Source organism: Zerene cesonia, chromosome 17 (assembly GCF_012273895.1).
Source record: "Zerene cesonia ecotype Mississippi chromosome 17, Zerene_cesonia_1.1, whole genome shotgun sequence".
In the NCBI taxonomy this organism is placed as follows: domain Eukaryota; kingdom Metazoa; phylum Arthropoda; class Insecta; order Lepidoptera; family Pieridae; genus Zerene; species Zerene cesonia.
The window spans coordinates 1,821,238-1,844,491 of NC_052118.1; the positions used below are offsets into that span (position 1 = coordinate 1,821,238).

At 32.0% G+C, this 23,254-nt stretch overlaps 1 protein-coding gene across 4 annotated transcripts in view; it reads left to right on the plus strand.

Annotated features, from left to right (window-relative positions):
- The window catches only part of LOC119833648 (nephrin-like), a 164,713-nt gene that overhangs the window by 16,402 nt on the left and 125,057 nt on the right, over window positions 1-23,254 (plus strand). For 3 of the 4 annotated variants that reach the window (XM_038357754.1, XM_038357750.1, XM_038357752.1), the window contains exons 1-2: window positions 3,290-3,543; window positions 17,901-18,088. In XM_038357754.1, coding sequence (XP_038213682.1) covers window positions 17,983-18,088 — 106 coding nt within the window. In that variant the 5' untranslated portion in view covers window positions 3,290-3,543; window positions 17,901-17,982. Of the gene's footprint in view, window positions 1-3,289; window positions 3,544-17,900; window positions 18,089-23,254 lie in introns of those variants that run through there. The other variant, XM_038357751.1, reaches the window with a different exon arrangement.

Here is a 23,254-nt window from a genome sequence, read left to right on the forward strand (position 1 = left end):
AATCCCAGAGGTGTATCACTAAAACGCCGGCGATAAAAATAAGTTACAACATATTTGGAAATGAAAACACGTCCATCAAACCTACTGGGAATAAGGAACGCTTCAATGTGGCCTCACATTCCCCGTTAGGATCTGAACGCACTGCAGTTTCCGTGGGGAGATAAGTAATCTCAAGAACATTATAAAAATTATAAAAACTTTTCTTTTTATTTTAATAGCTGCTGCGCTGCGTTCGCTAAAGGAAGTATGTAGGAGAAGTTTTGGTTGTTTTATCTGATATGTATCTTTGATGTTTATTTATTGTAGTGCAGGCACTACAATATTGTGTTATAATAAATACATATTAAATCTTCCAGTCAGATTTTCAGTTTGTTATATAGCTTCCTGGCATATTTTTATATATTATTATCTATTCAGCGAGATAGTGATGGAAATGTCATGAACGGATAAATGAGGCCATATTATGAGGCGATGAACCCATCTTCATAGTTTAATTTGCAATTCTTGTAAGGTCATAATTGTGGTTCTAATGAACTTTAATTATGCCCTGATTATGCTTATTTAAGATGTAACTATCTTTTATTTTTTTTAGAATTTTTTATTCTGGTAAAGAGAAAGAGGCTCGCATTATCTTTATTACTAATTCTAGAAGTATTCTTATAACTATCCATGTTTAGATTGGTATATCGTGAATTAATTAGTAGAAATAATTATCAAAAAGTGCTAGCGACCACCGTAGTGCGTGTTAACTTTAGCTTAAGGAAGTAACCTTCGAATGGCATGTAAATATATACAATGCGCAATCTTGACTCCGCTATACGTGCTCATTCCTTGGAGAGATGAAGCAAACTTCATATTTTACTCATCCCTCAGGAAAAAAACTTTAAAAGTCGGAACGGTTTAATCTTTTGCTTGTATTTTGGAAATATTAATTTTGTAAATAGAAAAACTTTCACGTTTTCTTATTTGAGTTCATTAAATTCCTTATGATGTGATTCGATGGTTTCTTTCTCATTTAAATTGTTACGTTCCATTCTGATCTTATTTCCATATTGTTAAGATAAATAGCAAAGAAAAAAATCTTTGAATTTTATATAATATACGTAATTTCAGGGATCTTCTCTCATAAAATATATAGTATTTAAATAAGCAAAATAATAATTTAAATATTTTATGCATTTCACTGCATTCTATTACTATACAGACAGAATTTCATGCAGACAGAATGGGCAGATATTAGAGAAACTCCCCTTCATACGTATTGCATAGAATATAATAACAACCTCGTATAACATGGGAGCTTATTCCAATCCCGTACATTGTAGGTACATATTATTAAGGACGCTATTTCAGGGCTACTGATCAATATGAACCATTTTGATCAGTTTATCTTAAGTATGACGATTACACTTGAGTTTAAGATGGATTAAGCCATTTGGAACAAATTCCCTCTGGTAATTAAGTATTGGATAAATATGACGTGTGTGAACGTTTGCTGAGTAAACTCTTCTGATGGGTTAGAGTGGTACTTATAACCATTAGGTACTATAATGAAGGCTTATAAATATAATAGAATAAAGACAGGTATCTTTACTGTGTTATATTTATAAGCCTATACGAAACGATGTGGAACCTTTGTTCTAAATGTTAAAACTTCTTTATTGATTATATTGTTTTCTTTATATTAATAGAAACTTGAGAAACTGTTTTAGACAAGCATAACATAGTAGCATGTCTACCACGGTGTTTCTTCCGATAAGTATGGTATTTTTTCCTTACCCTTGCTAGTCCATTATTTTATTCCCTTTTTCTATCCTTTCCTGATCTTACCTCTTAAGAGGTCTTACGAAATATTTACGTACCTCTGCGAATGTTCATGGGCGGTGGTCATCACTAACCATCAAGTGATCCTCCATCGTTAGGCCATGTATTCTCCCACAGGGACTCGGACTTCCTACCTAGTCCACGTGTAACATAAAAATAGTTTTTATTCATATTATTGCTCTTTCAGGCATCTTTCTAGCCTATTGTTCGATTCGAAATAGCAATATCATTATTTACTTTAAAAATGAATACCCTGGGCGCGTTTTATTACACCCATTACTTCATCGCTTAATCCCCCATTTTAATACAATTTGTATTTCCATCGGCACATTAACAATTACGTCATTCGTATATAATAAAGTCTGAACGAGGGCCAACATTCTGGTAATTGTATAAAATGCGTGAAACATATTTAATTTTTCAGATACCAAATATGGTTTCGTAGTCGTTTTTTTTAACTGGTGGCTTTTGAGCTGGTGATTCGCCTGATGGTAAGCGATCACCACATCCGTGAACATTCGCAGAGGAAGTGTCTCAGCGAATGCACTGTCGACTCTAAAGGGAAGGGCTGAGGAAAACATTGATGACTGGAAAGAAGGAATGGACTGGGAATGGTGAGGAAAAGAAGCAGGCCTTCGGCTCCCCCAGTCACCATACGAAACACAGAATGCTACTAATTCACGTCGGACTTCTGAAAGGGTTTTTTAAAATTGTTTCGAATATATGAAAAAAAAAATTACGTAATATTATACGAGAGATTGATCTTATGGTGAAATCGTTGTAATGTACTTAAGAAAGTCATAATTATGTTATAATACAATTAACTCTACGATGTATTACTGCGGCAATCGCATTAAGACCTGAACTACCATTAAATGTGAGTAATATTATATAAACGATTCTAGAAATAAGTATACTAAATAGATTATGTCTATAAGTTACTTAAACAATTACGTAAATAAATAAAAGATAACCATAAATTTGCAACAATTAAAAAGTTTTACTGAGGTTTCCTTAGTCTATTACGATACTGAGAAAAAGAGTCTCAATCCAGACAATATAACTTTAGTATTCAAATAAATAACAAATCGGTAACCTATAATTTAACGGTTGCCTGGTAGAGATGGCTTTTAGCCATAAGGCTGCCCTTTGCATACTAGTTTTTGTTAAATTTTATTTCTTTTTTTTATATTTTGTAGGTGTGAAAGTGTGCAATAAAGAATAAATAAATAAATAAATAATTTGTTTAATATCGAGGCTGTATGTGAACACCTAAAGCAAATTCAGAAAACTAACTTGGGCGGCGACACTAAGCCAAATATTTTATTAAGAGAGTCTTTTAATACGGGGTGGAAAAGTTGATATATTAATTAACTAGTGAATAAGTCCGCGACGACGAAGAGTCACTTGGTTGTACGCAAGCGCAATAAAGGAGATTTTAGATACGCCCTTATGTAGTGTAGACTGGGTGTTTGAGCGGTACGCACGGCGCGTGTTGCCATCATCTCTAACTGCGATGTTAAATTCTAAAAATCGAACTCTTAATATTCGCGGAAAAGTTGAGTTCGCAGTTATGTAGTTTGAATTAATTCGTTCCATTTTTAAAATAGTTAGTGTGCTAAAACCGAGCCGGATTATAAAGTTTTCTGAATTTTGAGGTTTCTAATGTGTGTGTTGTGATAGTGTTGGATGATGGACGACGAAAGTTTTTCTCTGACGGTCAGTAATATTTTTAGACGTTGCGACTTATTTAATTGGTTCAATTGTCCTTGCAATTCTGTTTAGTTGCGTGTTTGTTTCTCGTGCGGTTTCCATACAATGTTGATACTATCGGACTTGAATTTAAAGTTGATCATTATTTCCGAAACGGAATCTGATACAAGTCAAATTTGAATTTTATGAGTTAAGTGGCAATTAATGCGATTGCAGACTTTGTGAACATTTTAGGATGGACATATGAAATTTATTGTATACCGAAGTTTAAATGAACAGTTTGGCGGTATAGGCAAATAAATACACATAACGCAAATTCAAATGCCAAATAAAACAGAATAATGGAAACTCATAATTTGAAATATGGCAGGATAAACAAAACCAAAACGCGAAATTAGAAATGGGAAAGTAATTATGATAAGTAACGCCGATAAAATCCATAATCATAATTGGAAAATAAGAATAGCAATAAGCGCTTTCCGAAAATTGTTTCGAATTCTTATCCCGTTGTAACAAAATTCTCAAATATTTTACGCATCAAATCGTGAACGGTATTAAAAATACTTTCACGTTTTTTGTTTTTCTCTTTTAGGATTTGGAGCGATGCTTTTAATTACTTGTAGCTTAGGCCTATTTGTATACAAAGTTTGAATAATCGAACAGATTTATTTAATGGGTACGAATGGTTTGAAAATCTTATATGAGATTTTAATCAAGAGATTGTAGTATTCTATCTACGGGCACTAGGTAACTCGGCGTGACTCTGAGTGTTGTTAATTTAGTTTAAATGAATGCATTTATTGGAGACAATTGTTAATTATAAAGTCAATGGAAGTCAATAACATAACTATGTATTTACTTCTAATGCTTCTTGGAATTACTATTTTTATGGATAGCATTTAAACTTTGTCCGTGGAGACGCCGAATTTCCAACTAGCTTTTCGCCCGTGGCTTTGTTCGGGGCCAAAGAAAATAATATACAGTTTCATAGTTCTCCCATTCCTATGGGATTTAAGGGATAAAAGACATGATATATCCTTTGTCTTTTGGTTGGTCTCGAACTATCTCTGTACAAATTTTTAAACAATTCGGTGGTTTTATTCAAAATGGCGTGAAGAAAAGACAGGCAGACAGACAGATAGGGTATAGGGTATAGGGTATAGCTAGTTTCCCTAGTAAAACTTTATTACTGTTTCAGATAGGGTATAGGGTATAGTTAATTTCACATTTATACGGGATTAGATTCATAATCTACCATAGTCTATTAATTGGAGAGAAAATGCAATATATGATGCATGTTTTATAACAATATGTTTTGTTTTAGTACCAACATCTTTCATAGCATTTTATTCCTAGGTACCGGTACCAACAATGATATTAATCTATCAGTATTTTCTCTACATCACGTTAAGTAATACGAAAACCATTGCCCTATTCTTTAATAAATAAAATATTAATAAATCAATCAAATTTTCCCGTTTAAGTTTGAGAAATGCTAATTTATTTCACGACGTCTGTCGCCTGTAAAGAATATTAATTGCCTATTAATTGCTACGCTGTTTTCAGCTATAATTAGAATAAAAATATCAAAAGCAAATTAAGAATAATTACATGTCAGATTTGTTTGACGTAATGTTTTTTATGACCTTCTTCAAAAAAAAGGAGGAAGGTTTAAAAACGGGGTATTTTTTTTTTAGTAACACATTAAATTCTCTATAGGGCCTCTGCATGTTGAATTTAACACCACGTAAGTCTTCCAAAAGACCGGGTGCTGTCCTTCTGGAGGTACCCGAGTATTATTGAGAGATACACATTATAATTAACTCTTTATTGTACATCAAGAAAAAGAAACAGCAAAAATAGGATTATTGTACAAAAGGCGGTCTTATCACTACTGAAAAAACTGAAAAGTACTGAAAAGTACTGACCTATCAATACAGACATTTATTACATTAAAAATATCCGTGCCACATAGCACGAACCCTTAATGCGTTGCGGGAATCGAGGTGATATAATAGGATTCTATTTTAAACCATCGCTATTATTTTATTGGTACTTTTCGCATAAAAATCATACTTTGAAAGTATTTTGTGAAAATGTATTTTGTTGTTATTTCATATTTGAATACAAATTACATTACTAATTAACTAAATTGTAAGAAAGATAACAAATAACTTTAAAGACCTTGATGTTTACATGGTAGTCTAATAGAGAGCGCTGCATATAATACGAAAGTATTTTCTTTATATGCTTAATTCCGGTTCACAAACAGCTAAGCAGTAATTTAGCAGAATATATCGAAATGTATGTTTATTTAGATGAATATATTGAAACCAATGACGTATTAAACAGTAAGAAGGACTTATTGTTAATAGAAGTGCCAATTTATTATCGTGCTGTGCTTGAAAAGGGATAGTAAATTTAGTTTTATTGCCAGTGTCAGATACGAACCTCACACTGTACTAGAGTCACGTTCCTCGTAAAACTAGTTGCAGCCGGCGACGTCGTCTGCATTATGTCGGTATGAAAAGTTTGGACGGTTTATTTAAAAGTGTCTTATGCATTGCCTATAATTGAGTAGATTTGGAATGGACTCCGATTTATAAAGTGGTGTATTTTGCATGGACGAGGAAATATTGTTATTATGAAAATAATTGTTTTATATTTGTATGTTATATATACAATATGATTCTGATATTACATATATTTATATATTGATAAATAATAAACAGACGATGAGATTATTGTCAATTTTAATACATATTAATAATATTAAAATAGGCATTTTTACATGTTTCACGTACTTTGTTATTATAGTATGTAGTTATCAAATAAACAGATTAATTTTGTATTAATCAAGGATATGTGATACTCCGTATGTGTAAATGTATCTATTCCGTAAACAGATCAAATTTAAGTTCACATGGCGCGTATAAATCGTCGAACATTTTATTGTTTTATATAGCAAGTGTCAGATAGGAAGCAATTTGCACTGAATGGTCAAGGAGTCACGTTCTACTTCATAGAGGAAAATGAAAATATCCTTGCACTTACATACATGTATTTTCTGACTGTTTTCTCAAATAATATCATCTTATTGTATTGGGTTATAAACAATTTCTTTCACATATATTAAATTATCGGAAAAAAATAAAAACATTTAAATTATTATGTTTGGAAAAATTGTGGTTAATTATTCATTTAAATTTCAATGTTGGTTAACATATTTAAATATAATTGTATCAGTATTATCTTTTTTGTGTTTCGACACGTTTAATAGTTAAATAAATATTTATATTCAAATGTTACGAAATTATATTTTGCATTATGCTCTGTAAAAACGGAAAATATAATAATTAATGGATTACGCCTGCACAGGTCTTGACGTTACATAAAGTTTTAATTCTAATTAACGGAGTAAACGATATATTCTCTTATTCTGCCTTCTATAAATAAATGAACAAATTTGATTTATATTCAACAAACGTTTTATTATGTGTATATGTTACATATATAATTTATGAAACAAATTTCCATAATGTTAACATTATATGACTAAAATAATTTGATCAGATTATATCATCAATATGAACTGTATAAAGGTCAGTGGGCATATTTGACCCGAGTCATGAAAGTCTACGAACGAGACTCAAATGTATATAATATAAATTATAAAATATTATAGAATTTGGCCTCACTTATCATTACGTATTTTCATTTTTTATCTGAGTGATGAAGAAAAGAGGTTTTATATAATTATGCTTACTTTTAAACGAAACATGTAAATCCATGACTTTATTTATATTAAGCACAATGAAGGGTATTTCGTAGAAATGCTTATTGCACGGGATTAAAAATATGATCCCCAACATTAATCTTTCAGTAGAGTCCCTTTACCATAGATAATTGAATACAGTTAACAGCAAAATCTCTTATAATATTGAAACTATTGCATATACATTGCATGATATCGTCTATTAGATCTATCAATTTAGCTGCACAAAATGTTTGACTACGTTTGTATGCGCCGAAGATTTCTTATACACCTTTTAACGTAATATGTCACAGTATTTTGGTATGGTATACGTATTTGTACGCGTTCATATCAGGAACTACTGGACCGAATTCAACATTCTTATATACGTAAGACGTTTCATAAATAAGTAAGATACTAGTCTAGTGTCATAAAAAAGCTTAACAAAATACGTCATTAAGCATATGTTATATATCTGATCTTATGACATCTTAAAACATGGCATGCCCCTCTCTGGCAAGTCTTTGGGAGGTTTAACCCAATGAAAATATACGTTAAATAATGTGGTTATAAGAAGGGCTTTTGAATCGATTCATACATATTTGCATTGGCAGCGAAAAGCAACGTTCTAAAATCTTGCTTATGCTATTGAAACAAAGAAAATCGATACCAAAAACTTACAAATGTTCCACTGCTCCTCCATTAAGAGACTTTCAATTATAAGTTTGAAAGTCCGCAATAAGGCAAATAAAAGCTTACGTTTGAATAGGGTGCATGGGAAAAACAAATTTGCTTTCACATGTGGCTTGAGGAAACTTTATATTCGCGTATTTTCGGAATATGATTGATATATTCCAATATAAAAAAAAACATTTGGTGAAAAGGGAACGCTTCATGATTATTTTTTACTAGTTTCGCGTAGACACAGGAAGTACAATGGGAGTTAGATGTATACAATACTCATACAGTATACAGTATACAAACATACAGTAAACAGTCGCATAATATGTTACTTTCTAGTCTCCTAACTATCTCCAGACACAAAAATCATATCAAAACCGCTCGGATAAGGCTTGAAAGATAGTCAAACAAACAAACATGGAAAAACTACGTCCTCTTAGACATCGTAGCTTACAGCACCAGTATGTTATTAATGGAATTGGTATTAGTAGTTGAGATATTTAAAAAAATAAATCCCGCGTCATGACAAAAAAATATAGTGATTTAATTGTTGGAATGTTTACAAATTACATTTTTTTTTAATTTATTGTGTGATAGTGAAGCGCTTGACTACCATCTCGCCTGCTGGTAAACGTAGATGTAGTTTAAGATGGAGCGCGCTTCCCTAGGAGGTACCTGTGCACTCTACTTTTGAAGATCCCCAGATTATACCCGTCAGGGCTATTATTTAATGCTGCAGATATAAAAATTTCAAATTTTACAAATCACGTGTCATTTAAAGTGAAAATAGAATCATTCGTCACACGTTTGGCGGTATTTAAATCGGTGCTTGGATAGTATATGATAATTGATATATTACCAATAAAGTTAACATTGTGCTTATTTATTTTGTGACAGAAACATTCTGTCTGTTTCATGTTCTATCACTACATAGCATAAAACAAAGTCGCTTCCTCTTTCTCTATGTCTCTTTGTCCCTGTGTATGCTTAAACCTTTAAAACTACGCAATCGATTTTGATGGGGTTTTCTTAATAGATGAAGTGGTTCAAGAGAAACGTTTATATGTATAGCATCTATTAAATTGCTCTAAATTTAATGCGTGCGAAGCCGCGGGCAAAAGCTGGTTTATTCATAAACACGATTGTGTATTGCACATATACAAGAAAAGACAGTTACACAAAAATCATCATTGTACAAATTGACGGCCTTGTCGATTTGAAACTATTTCTTTTAGGCAACAATGGGATACAGCAAAATGATAAGATTATGTTAGTAAGGTATTAGGTCAGTAGGCAGAACAGTTGAAACATAGAATATAAGTATAATCAGAAATATATTCAGTGCATGAATTAACTCGTAAGGTTATAATATTTACAATTGGAACGTAAATAACATCCGATTGCTCTTTTTCGAAACCATACCCGCTCCGCAATAAAAATGATGCAAAAATTTCATATTTCGCTGCCAAATACAACCATTACCCGGAGTTCACATAAAATAAACGCGCTTAAATAGTTTTTCTTTCTGTGCGTGTCAGAACAACGCAATTCGATTTGAAATTCAAATACCTTCAACCACGTTATGTTTAGATTTATTGCCATCAAATATTCAGAGAGAATTTTGTATTACTCATTTCACTATTTCACTATTATTTTTGCTTTCGTCAAATTGTGTCACCCACGCGTTTATTAACTGTTATTTTGTTCAGCGAACGGGCTATTTGTTTCTTGTTATGTTTGTATATACCTGCCTAAGAATATCTATTTTGAAATAGTAAAAATATTTTAATTATAGATAAAATTGTCTATGGCAGGAAAAACGTACTGAAAATAAATATCTGTGAAATAAATATACATTGAAATTAGGTCGAATTTGAACGAAGCCACGTGCGTACGAGTAATATCAGAAATTTATTCAATAAATAATTAAACGTTACTATTTTAACTCTATATTTATTCTTATCAATTACTTACAGTTTCTATTTCTGTACTATTACGATTTTTTAAGGTTGTATTACCATGATTTAACGGTACGATAAAAAATAAGATTGATACGCAGTTTTACTATATTCGATAAAGTCTAATCTAATAAATTGATAATTAATTACCTGCTATAAAAAAGCAATAATTTAATTTCAATATGTCGCAACGAAAGCATAGTTTCACAAGAGAAACTGACTTTCAGAAACGTAACTCAAAATGTTTCTATGTAAATTTCGTATCTCGTTACAATATTTTCTTCTCTAACAAAAGTACAGCAGTAAACTAATCCTTACATAAAATATATATTTATTTACATATTTGCCGATTACACTTAATCGCAAAATCACACTAGAATTGTCTCTCAGTACGCACAAAATATATTATTTATTACTTACCAGATGTTCATTTAGAGGTCGGTCCGCGTGGTCAAACAAAATATGGAGTATATCAAGGGAGTGAAATGTTGAACTACTGTAAAAAGTAGCTTTTACCACTCACTAGTTTTAGGTGGTTTTTGCCTTTTGTTGTGTTAATAAATTATGGAGTCATACATAAAATAGTTTCGTTTCGTCGTGGAAGAAAAACAAATAAACACACTTTTGTATTTATAATATAAAGTATGAATTGTAAGTAAGTGTGGATAAAGCTATCGATGTTTTTGTAGGAAAATCTTCTCTAAAATTAATCTTAAATTATGTATTTAAATTCATTTATCAGTCGAATAGGTTCTGCATCAAAACAAAAAGACTAAGAATCTGTATAACATCGAAATCATTTCTATTCTTGATTATGTATATAGTATCACTATGTATATATCACACATATTTGTCCGTTACTCACGCTGAACCTACTGAACTGACTTGGGTGATAGGATACTTTTTATCCCAATTAAATGCTCTCTTTGGATAAAACAGCAATCTTGATATCCTGGCGGAGCTGAGACGAGTGTCTAGTACTATATAATTTCATATCCGCTGAGATTTTAAAACTCACTGTCTCACCATATTATGTCACTTTATTTCCCCGCTAGTTAAAAAAACCCACCGTCGGTCTGCGTTAAAAACTAGTATAACATCCATTAAATTGCGCGTCGTTGAAGCTGTCACATCGCCGTAGAATAATAGTCCAAGCGGGAAAATTCGATTTTGACCCATTTCAACGATATTTGCATGGGCGTACATAGAAAAGGGTTCTCAGAAAAGAGGTCGCATAAATGCGTGAGAGTTAATATACCTTGAGTTAGTTTTAGGAGAATATCTTCTCAGACATGCTAGGTGTACTTAAATTCTCTATTGTGTTATATACTTTATTATTTTAAGCAATAAATCCCACTGACATTATCAACCGATTTCAAGAAGAGGAGGTTATCAATTCAACTGTTTTTTATTGGCTTTTCGAGAACATTCGCGTGTGTGATTCAATTTTGACGGTTCTTTTTTATTTGAAAGTTAATGACTCATGACTCTCATTTAAAATTAGTCTAGTTCAGACAATTTAAAGGCAGTTCAGTTTTTTTTATGTCAAAAAAAAATATATATTTAAATAGTTTTTTCTATATTTATAAACAAATTTTTTATGTACCCATGAAGTAAGTAGTACATAGTTTAACTTATTTGGCATACGGATAGAGGCTTCCAGAAAGCGGCATATAATAAATAGCTCATAACACCTACAATATCGCGCATACATCGTCATTGACTCGTTCACACAGAACTGTTCTAGACATATATAAGGCTTACTATACATTGTGTCCTTCTGTATACTATATACTAATATAGTATTGGAAATTGGTTAAAACCTTGAATAACACAATATAAACTACTTTTTATGTAGATACCAGTCGCACGAAGCTGGCTGTTAGTAATATATTAAACGAATATAATTTGAATTCCTTATATATTCACATGAAATCATTTCGTTGATTATACCTAATGTAACTTCCCTAAAACTAAAGCAGCAAACATTTGAGCTCATGCAGATAAGAATGACCTTCGCAAATAGCATTTGTTTTATTTCCTTAGCTTGAACTTTTTTTGTTAGCTCAGCCCTTTCGTAAGTAGCGATAGCAAAAAATATCGAAAGTAGATTTTCAACCGTTTATATAATGAGATTTGAAGAGCGAATAATTTGTAAGCATTTTTCGTACAAAATACTCTGCCTTTTAAACAGTTTTTGAACTCACAAGTAAGCGTACTCGTGTAAAGGGTCATTTGTTTTCTAGAGAAAGAGGTGATGTTGTTTAGCTTTTAGAAACCTTGTTAATTATGAAAGTTGGAAAATGAAAGAGAGTTTTGTCCAAGATATTTACAAAACTGGAATAATACGTGTATAACAGTTTTTGAGCAAGCACTCTGAGCGAGTTTAAAACTTTTGTATAATAAATTCACAGTTTGCCGTCCTTTTACTTTGTATGTGTTTCTCATGAGTTTCTGCAAAATAAGTCTACCGTATCTTGTTACTGAAGTTATTGATTTGTTTTTTTGTTGTCGCTATGAGCGGCTTTACTCACAATTTTCAATTTCATTTTTCATCTACACGGATGTACGATTAGGTGAACCGCCTATCCCGTATTTTTAATAAAACCTTTATTCTGTTGGTAATTTTTCGTTTTTCCTCATCCCGTCTGATCCCGATGGACAGACGACTTAAGGTTTCGTCAGCTAATCTTTATAAGACCCTCGCAACTTTGTTGAATTAACTCCTTATATAAATGAAAGAGATCTGAGAGTTAGGGAGCATATTAAGTAATTGTCCTCGCGTCGGGTATGCAAAGCGAATCTCGGCGTAACGTATGTTTTCATTTAAGTATTTTAATCAAGTAAAATTTTCTGTAGCTTTTACTTTCGGCTGGAAGCTTATGAAAATGTAAGTGCAATTTTGTTATTTACTTGACCTTAACAATCGCAAAGTTTAGACTTTACGTAAAATTTATTGTAAATTGACAATCCATTTGTAGAGGCGTAAGCTTTGTTTGTTTTTTAAAAATAAAATATAAAAATAAAAATAAAAGTAAGCCTTACGCCTCTCCAAATGTTCATGGGCGATGGTAGCGCTTACCATCAAGCGTCCCACCAGCTCCATTACCGACTGTAACATAAAAAAAATGTAGTATAGATTATTTTAATTTCGATGGAATTTATTGAACATTTTTTTGTGTTTTTTTTTTTAAAGCGATCAAAGCGAGTCGGATACTTAGGGTTTTGTATAAATAAATTAAAGAGCAACTGTATAAAATATAGATTTCTCATGGCCAATTCATCAGCATGGCAAGCGGTGCATAGTTTCGATTTATTTCGTTAATATATCGGTAATACAATGAATGAATAACCCTTCATTGTGCATACATATACAAAAAAACGTGTGTTACATGGTTCAGGCCTTATGCGTATATATGGATGATGGTCGGCATTATCACTCTTCCAGGCAACCCAAGTTACACCATCATCAACAGAAATTATTTCTGAAAATTTTGAACTGTCAAACTAGCACGATTCATGAAATACATACTGGTAATAGGCAGAAAGACAGCTAGGATAACTAGAAAATGAAAGTTGTAACAATAAATATACGCATTAATAAGAACGCAGAAAAACCACAATTTCTTATCAACTAACAAAATTATTTTCCAGGATGCAAAACTTCAATGCTTACGTGTGGTAAAGACCTCATTACGTGGCCTCGTTTTATACACAATTAAATATATGTAGAAACGTACATAAAAACCCTGTCTTTAATATAATTAAAACACTCTTGAAAGAGACAAAATAGATAAGAATAGATGGAATATAAAAATGCTTATCAAAAGCTTGCATAACATATTTATAATGACCCAAAATTAAACAAAACTCGTTTTTAATTTGTAATATTAATTGCTATATGAAAAAGGTAACCGTTCGACAGAATTCAATCCCGCGTTCATCGTTTTATGTTCAATCCACTTTTGATCCGCAGATAATTTTATGTACAATTTTAATTAAGCCATTATTAATAACACTCGGAATATTTCACAAAAATTGGATCTGTCGGATACGTTTTAGCTTTGTTTCGTTTTGAAGAGGGTCGAAGTGTTGTGTATATGTAAATGTAGATAAGATTTGTTTTATTTCCATAGAGTGGATGGTGTATTTTATTGAGTGGTAAAAAATATGACGGAAATCATGCTTTCGTTTTTACTTCGATAAAGTTTTTATACCATCTTTTGTCATAAAAGTGTATACAATCACGATAGTTTATACTTAACCTGCTAATATTATAAACGTGAAAGTTTATAAGTATGGATGGATGGATGGATGCTTGTTACTATTTCATGTGAAAACAGCTTATCGTATCTGTATTAAATCCTATTAATATTATAAATGCGAAAGTTTGTAAGTATGGATGTATGGATGTTTGTTACTCTTTCACGTTAAAACTACTGAACCAATTGCAATGAAATTTAGTACGTAGACAGCTGGATAACTGGAATAACATATAGGCAACTTTTTATTCCGATATTCCTACGGGATACGGACTTACGCGGGTGAAACCGCGGGGCACAGCTAGTTTTAGTATAATGTTGTGTCATTGTATGCATTCATGTGTTTTATTGTGTAGTTCTAATACAAGTAACTGAGAAATATTGGCGTAAATCAGAATAATAATAAAGATACAGTTTGAGAATGTACTGCAGGAACTGACATAGAGGATAAATTTTCTTGCACGGATTGGATTGCCGTACGATGTTATATCATATACGCAAGAAAAGACGAGGGCTGAGTACTAGTCGGCAAATAACTCCCTTTGTAACTCAGTTGTACAGTGTCATATTAATATAAGGAAAAGTTATCAATAAGAACGCAATTTTTTAATCTATCATCGACTATAATACAATGTATACTTGCATTTGTTTGGAAACTTTTGTGATAAGTTATTTTGTACGAGAAATTGTGTGTTTTATATCAAAATACAGCCCTTCGAAATGCTTTTATTCGTTTTATTTGTAAGGGTGCGTGAAGTGGCATACACGAAATGGGACTCGTCAAATCTGGATCTTCAAGTGGTCGAAACTTTGCGTCGTTCGTTCGCATCGATTGTGAGTTGTCCCTTGTTTTGCTCCAACCCAAAAACGTCTTTATCTAAAGTAAGGATTACGGGTAATAAATTCCACGGGGATTTACTTAAGCTGGGTGTAAATTGAATTATAGGTTTGGTGTATAATGGGTTAGTGCGTAATTGATATTTTGAAGTTTGAAATTTTGATAGGCAGAAGCATTTTGTTTAGATTTTAAATGTGCAATTACAGGAAGTGAATGACATGAAATGAAAAAAGTTCATTATTTTATTGCTTTACGACTTTAATGTGCACATTCGTGTGTATTTAATGTGTAGATGAATGCAATAAGTGATGACTATAATCAGAGTACCCTACGTAAAACAACGAATGACCCTGAGAAAAATCGTCCTATATTCCGCTAGCCATATAATTTTTATCATCAAGCGACATTTTTATAACTCGCCCTATACCTGTTCATAAGTGTACGAACGGTGAACACAATTTATTTCGCAATATCAATCTTATACATACTGATGGGGAAACATAATTCAATTTGGCTGCTTTTCCCCGGGAAACCTCGCTATACCATGAGTATGAAGCTTGTTTGTGTATGTTTTAGGCATTTGTTTATGTTATACTAGTCACCACACCCGGCTTCGGTCGGTTCGACCCGGTATAGAATTCAGATTATGTCTAGCCAGTATACGGTATCCTAAACGTACGTACGTAAAATGCTAATATCGGTGGAGTAATTTTGACATATTATATCGTAACAAACAAACGAAAAAAAGTTGTTTAATTTTCATGTTATTAGTTTATATAATATACTTATTAATATAACCTAACTAATATGATGGGAGTGAAATTGATTTGGTGTTTATAGCTGTTTTGAACAAATATGATAAAGTTAATTTTATACACAAAAACGTATAATTTCCTTGCCTAAAATATGACGTTCACGACGTTAAAATATACAATTACAATATATTATATGTATGAAATTCTACAAAATATTAAGAACAAGATACTTGAATGATGTTCTCAGAAAATAATAGAAAATGACCTATTTGTGATTTATCTTATTGTTCGAGATGTGGTGAATTTCAAGAAAAAATAATTATTAGTTAGCTATATACGAAAATCTGGTTTTAAAATATCAATTAAAGCAAAATAAAATCTCAAAAACCAAGTATACGTTGGAATATGTCACGATAACTAAAACGTCTCAGTAAGAGCAATTTAAGCTAATAAAAGCTTAAGTAGTGAAGTTAGACCGCAAACTGCTTTGGGTCGAGTCGTGCGACTGGACAGACGGACATACTCCTTTGGATTTACTGGAAAATTATTAATATATATTTTATCTGGTTAAGCACTGGTTAACTCAGCAGTGGTGGCTCAGTGGTGAGAACCTCGGACTTCGATAAAAATCGATAAGATAAATCGGGGTTCGGGACCGGGCGAGCGTGCAGGAAATAAAATGATTTTTCAATTTATTTGCACATGTAGATACCATCACCACTGCTTTAAACGGTAAAGGAAAACATCGTGAGGAAACCATGCCAGTCTCAGAATTAAAAAAAAAAGTTCCACGGCATGTGACATCTGACAACCCGCACTTGGCCAGCGTGGTGGTGATTTTTGTTAAAAAGGGTTATAAAGATTATCTTTTTCTTTACATAAAGATGATAGATGTGTGCTTTTGTTTTTAATATTTATGAATATTAAATACATATTTATGAAATAAGCTCTATATTTATCACATATATAGTATAATTTAAGTGTAGCATTTTCTGGTGTTTGATTTTACGCGAGTATGGATTTTAAACTCGATTTGAAACATTACAGCGAACTTCGAGTTTAATAATATAATGAATAAATCGCGTTTAAAATCCGTTAAAAAGTCTTCAATTTCTAAAAATTATAATTAAAGCATTTATCTCTTATCAGTCACGACTTACATATTTTATTTGTTGATTCAAAGAATCATTAAAAATTCATCCAATGTACATACTTGAATATTGACGATTTAATTATCATTTATTGAGGAAAGAATGGGTGTGGGAAAAGTTTAGACAGATAAGGAAGAAAATTGTTCATCTTAGTTTAACATTCTCTAAACTAAATCCACTGGCATTTAAACTAAAGTAGCATTAACAGTCACTTGCCTATCACAATTTCATAAATGAAATTTGCTTTGAAATCACACGGTCTCCACTAATATAATGTTACGTTAATATGTACCTTAACGGCAAGGGTCAGTGGCTATGTTAAATTTCGTCAAGGACAAAGCCTTCAGCTGACCCGATTGAATTATTAAGCGTTCAGTTTTCATGTATATTCATTAATTCTTACATTAACTGTTTTATTATTTGAATAATTTAGTTTTGGTTTACGCAATGACAACGCAAGGTCATTGCCTCTAAAGGTCGCATGCCCAAACAATTTTGGATGTTGCTATCTGGAATAATGAAGTACCCTTTTGTGAATGAAATTGTAAATTTTTTTATTATATATCTAGCTTTATTGATAACTAGCGTTTGTGTTGCGTAAAGACTATTAGGACCCAGGTATCATCATCCGACGGTGAAGAATTAATAGAATAAAGAACTTTCAAAATCGGTCCAATACTAGTTCCTGAGATAAACGCATTCAACAAGCAAACACAAAACATTAAATATTATTAGTATGGTTAGAGATATCATTTTATTTTTTGTTTTGTATATATTATATAAAATGTTAAAGCTTTTTATGCTGTACTTTTAATAAATTAAAGTATCTGAATCACTTGCATTGATTAAACATATTTATAAGCTTGCATTTTGCATCGGCCTATATTTAGGATACCCTTACAATGTTATAGCGTATTAAAGTATCAATGTTTGACCTCTATCTAACCAATACATATTGTTTCAGCTCTGGACGATACCAGTATCAGAGTGGCGGTCCCCAAGAATCGTGCCCCTAGTGTGTGCAATATAAATAAGTTAGATAGTAAATGAACGCAATGCAACCAGCGTGGTTTACAGAACGGACTGTGCTCGCATTCCTTCTCACTGCGGTGTCGTCGTCCCCATCGGCCACGCAAAACACTGTTATCACAGGTTTGTTTTACTGCTATTTAATAGATACATAAAACTGATATCACCCAGCGCAACTTCTTGACAAATTTTAAATAATGGAGCACTACTAAAAATAATAATAATTATACACTTTAATCGACCTTAACTGACCTTAATACACAACATACACGTAACATATGAACATTTATTCAATAGACTCACGATAGACGAGATATGAAATGTGTCTGCTATGGAAGAATGAAAAAAAAAAAATTACGTTTGCATGTTTAGTAATTCGTGCTTTATTGTTCTGGAAAAATTAGAAATTGAGACTTATTCTAGGTGACCTAGGTAACTTTATCACATTAACACATATCATATTATATGTTTATTTTTAATATTCAATCGTTTAAACATAATTAGCGATAAATGAAATATATTGTAAAAAAATCATATCTAAATATTATTGTATTAAAAAAATATATGTTATGTTTTTTCTATTCTTGACTGTTCAGGTATTTTTTTGACTATTATCTCGCCTTATATAACATACAGTCCAATTGGTTCGCAATTAGCATATCTGATAAGAGACGTTTAAATATATTAATACTTATAATAAGTCTGAAAGGAAATAAGTTGAGATAAAGGGCACCTAAGGTTCGAAGAAGTTCGTATTATCGCTATCCTGGTCAATCATGACCTTAATTCCTTAAACCAATTACGGCACACCTTTACAAACTTTGATTATCCATCAGATCTTACGGAATCTCCTTGTGCTATCGCTATAATAAGGATAAAGACATGTTTGGAATTCAAGTACTATGTATGATATTTTACTTCCCCTGCGGTCACGCACGAAGCGTTTTTGTCAGTTGTTGTCAGCTGGTTCATTATTATGTCCATTCACAAAACTATACCAGAAACTCGACGCTCTCATGCGAATCAAAACCTTGTACTATTTTAATTGGGATGATTTTGATTTGCACTGTAAAGGTCAGTCAGTTCAGTTTAGGTCTTCTGTGTGCGCCGCTTTGGGGTCATTTTTTATTAAGTATTCATGGGATTCTTTGTAGATGTAGCTGAGATACGTTTCAAATGCCAAAGACGTGTAAATCAGCATTCAGTATCTCTGTGTGGGATGGATGTGGGGTGTACTTAATATTTTACCTGTTTACTTGGGATTTTTCCAAATTTGAATTTAATTTGCATAGGACTGCAGTAAGTAATACCTACTGGGTAACATAAAATGGGAATAATTACAGTTTTAATATTAATTTGGAGTACTTCTATAATATTATTTAACAATGATTAAATATAATCATGCATATTGTGATATATAATTACGAATGTAAACGCTATGGTACAAGTAATATTATATTTTGTGGTTATGATTTTATAATTCGGATGATACAAACTCGATAATACTCTTTTAGTTATTTTATAGCGACTTAATGTATGCAGACAAAAATGAAGAGCTTGGTTAAAAACATAAAAAATAAAAGTTAAGGGAAGTTAAATTAAACAACTGTCGCGCAATAGTCGCCTACGGGTAAAGCGATTTGACAAGCATTAAAGATCAGGTATAATGCTATTCCCATTTCGATGAGAAGATCTATCATCATCATTATCAACCCATATAAGTCCCACTGCAGGAAAAATCAATTTATTTCCTGTCAAATATATTGACTTTTTTATATATCAGTGAATTATATAAATCACATCTGACATTTCGTACTTGGCCAGCGTTGTGGATTATGACATCATTCTTAATTCTAGTAGGCGGGCTGTGTCCCTGTATATATATATATATACACATCTATTATATTTATTACAAACTACTCCGAATTTAACGTACGCAGCCGCGACTTGATAATAAAGATATTTTTACTATTAATTTTCTACTTAATCATATTATGAGAAAATTGAAACATTTATTTGCCCTATTCTACTTGTATCTTCTATAAGATTATGACAATGTTTTCTCAACAAAAATAAAATAGCATATTCTAGGAAAGCTGCTATATAGGGTTCGCCTATTAATTACTGACTAGTGACCCCACTCAATAAGCGGCCTAGCAATAATGTCGGAGGGTATTGTGTATTTCGTAGAAATTTATTTTTCAAAGAAGTTAATTTGCTTTATAATATTACTCTTTGTAGTTTCACCGTTGTTCATTATGTGAGATCAGACTGGATTATATACCCTTGATGAATAACGATTTCATCAGGTTACTATATGGTATGTTATTGTAATGTGGGTTGTATAAATAACGAAAGAAGAAAAATAAGGGGAGTTGCTTATAACTAAACACCAGTTAGAAATAAGGATATGTAAATCTTCTGATATGATATCGTCGACACAGACTTATCCGATATTTCCGAATTAGACTACCTTTGCGGGAGAAATTGCTTTAAAATTAATCTCTAAGAAAGATCCCCTTAACTCATGAAATACTTTCTCTATGTATTTTTATTCATTACTAGCTGACCCGGCAAACGTTTTCCTGCCTTACTCTTACCGATGAGAATCGGTATTTCTGAGAAGAAATACCCAATATGCACACAAAAATTCATACGAATCGGTCCAGCCGTTTCGGAGGAGTTTGGTAACTAAAATTGTGACATGGGAATTTTATATAAAAGATTTTAACCGCACCCTTCGGTTGTATATATACATTATAATATAGTAATCTAATTATTATTTACAAAAACTCATAACAATTTTAAATACATTCTTAAATGTTACGAGTCTGTAAGTACGAAAAAAATGCAATCAAATACGTTTATCGTCGAAATAAAATACAACATTTTCCCAATATTTAATCTACCAACCGGAAATTATTCACCCGCACCAGTAATACTAAAGTGGTATTTTATTTTACTTTTTTCCGTAGATTACCTAAAAGCCGATAAAAAATACTCGGCGTTGATTTATTATATATTATTGCTAATTAATAAAATATGATACGTTACATTTAGAACACCACATATTTTCTTTAAACTCTTATAAATATTCTTTAAAAATGGTACCAAATGCTAATTTCTTAATCCAAGTAATAAACAGCCAATATTCGAAATATAAAGTTGAACATATTAACGCTCTAACACTGAGTTAATTTCCGAACATTATGACCGCCGAAATCCCCACGATCCCGTGTAGATTTACGGAAAATATGACCCACACCTAATAGAGAATTCCTTCCACCGAGATTTCTTTTATTCGGAGTAAATCCTTCTTTTTTCTGACCAAATTGGATTATTTTCCACGGCGCGGTTAAATACTGAATGGGCTATCGACATTTTGCTGCCGCCTCAGGTTGCTTTATTAATGCCCGCAATATTTTTTCAGAGCCGCACTGAAAATACAATATTATTTATATTGGCTCCTAAGCTTTTTTTGCAAAAAAACGTATCTTTATTGACGCGTATTATGTTTCAGAGACTGTGCAAACATAAATAAGTTTTTCCTCTGCGCTAAAGCGATCAAACCACCACTTGTTCACGTATTTCATGAGATTGCTTTTTGTGGTATATTGTTTTCTTTGTTGTTTATAGTACAGTATGTTTACTAAAGGCTAGCTAGCATCTATACCTTAGGAAATGCTATCATTCTGATTTTTTTTTTTTTATGTCATAGCGGGCAGCTGAGCCGGTGGTTCGCCTGATGGTTAGCGATCACCACCGCCCATAAACATTCGCAAAGGTAGTACCTCTGCGAATGCGCTGCCCGCTTTTATGGGGTAAGGGAAAAGGAAAGGATTAACGACCGGAAAGAAGGAATGGACTAGGACGGGTGAGGAAAAGGTGCGAGCTGGCCCAATTCGTGCCGAAGCGTGCTCGACTCCCACAATGATATCTAATTGTCAAAAGTGGATCATTTGATCACGCACTATTTATTTATGCGATTGAAAATCTACGCTTCAGTGGTCCCAGTTTTACAAATATCCAAATTATTTCTGTCACGTACATATGTTTTTTTGTATTGCATGAAATGTTTGAATTCTAAAATCCCCAACAGGCGTCAATGTGGAAACATATGAAATTATTTGAGAGCGTTTGTTGGGAAATGTTGGCACTTGTAAAGCATTCGAGATTTAAATATTAATTTAGGCTATAGAATCAAAACTTTGATCCATAATTGGATAAAAAATATATTTTTCCGTTCTTCTGCTGTGAATTGAATAAGTGTAGATTTGCTATATTAAAATAAATTTTGTGCCACAATTTGTTTCTGTTAAAAGTGTTATTTTTATGATAAGTCACTATACAGCTTAAACAATTTTAACACTCTTACATTCAAAAAGCATTGTATTAAAAAAATATTAACAAAAGAACGGATGTTTAATGCGTTATATCTTTTGGAAAAGTTTTTAATGTTATAATACTACAGTTTCATGAATTCGACGCATAATCAAAGTACCAATTAAATGCTTGATAACCGAAAAACCGTAATCACATACTATGAATAATGTATTAACTCAATTTCTATCATGATGATATCCGCCTATGAATATTAATGTACACGGAAAGACATGTTGGGATGTATTAGCGGTAAATTATTTCTAATATAATCGTGATTAGCAATATGCTATTAGTTAATAATGTAACGTGAACCTTATCTGAGAGCTGAAAGAGTTTATTTTACGGTGACACTTGAATATTTTTCGTATTCGTCGTATAAATGGGGGTTTCTGATAATTTTTTTTGGCAATCTTTTAATTAAGCTATCCATTTAATACAGCTGCCGTCGTATTATGTGTAAGGGAGATGTTTCAATAAATGGTAATGCAATACTGATACTGTTAGGTAAGAGTAATATTGATTTATGTGAATTACACAGCTATATAACTTTTAGCATATCTCAAATGATATTATGTATAGAGTTTTTTTTTTGCATGTGTGGATGTAGGTCTATAGGTGTATACTTGAAGCTGATATGTAAAATATCCTATACTCGAAGGCCTCCATTTTCTCACCCTTCCCAATCCATTCCTTTATTCTGACCTGAAATCCTTTCCTTATCCTTTACACTTAAAAGTGGACGACGCAATTGGATTGGCCCTACCTCTAGAAATGGTCATGGGAGATTACCATTAGGCGAACCACCAGTTTAATTCCATATAAAATATATGATAGTTTAAATTTCATTGCCCATTATTTATAACGCTTATTGTGGTATTATTATAGTACCAGAATGAAAATATCATT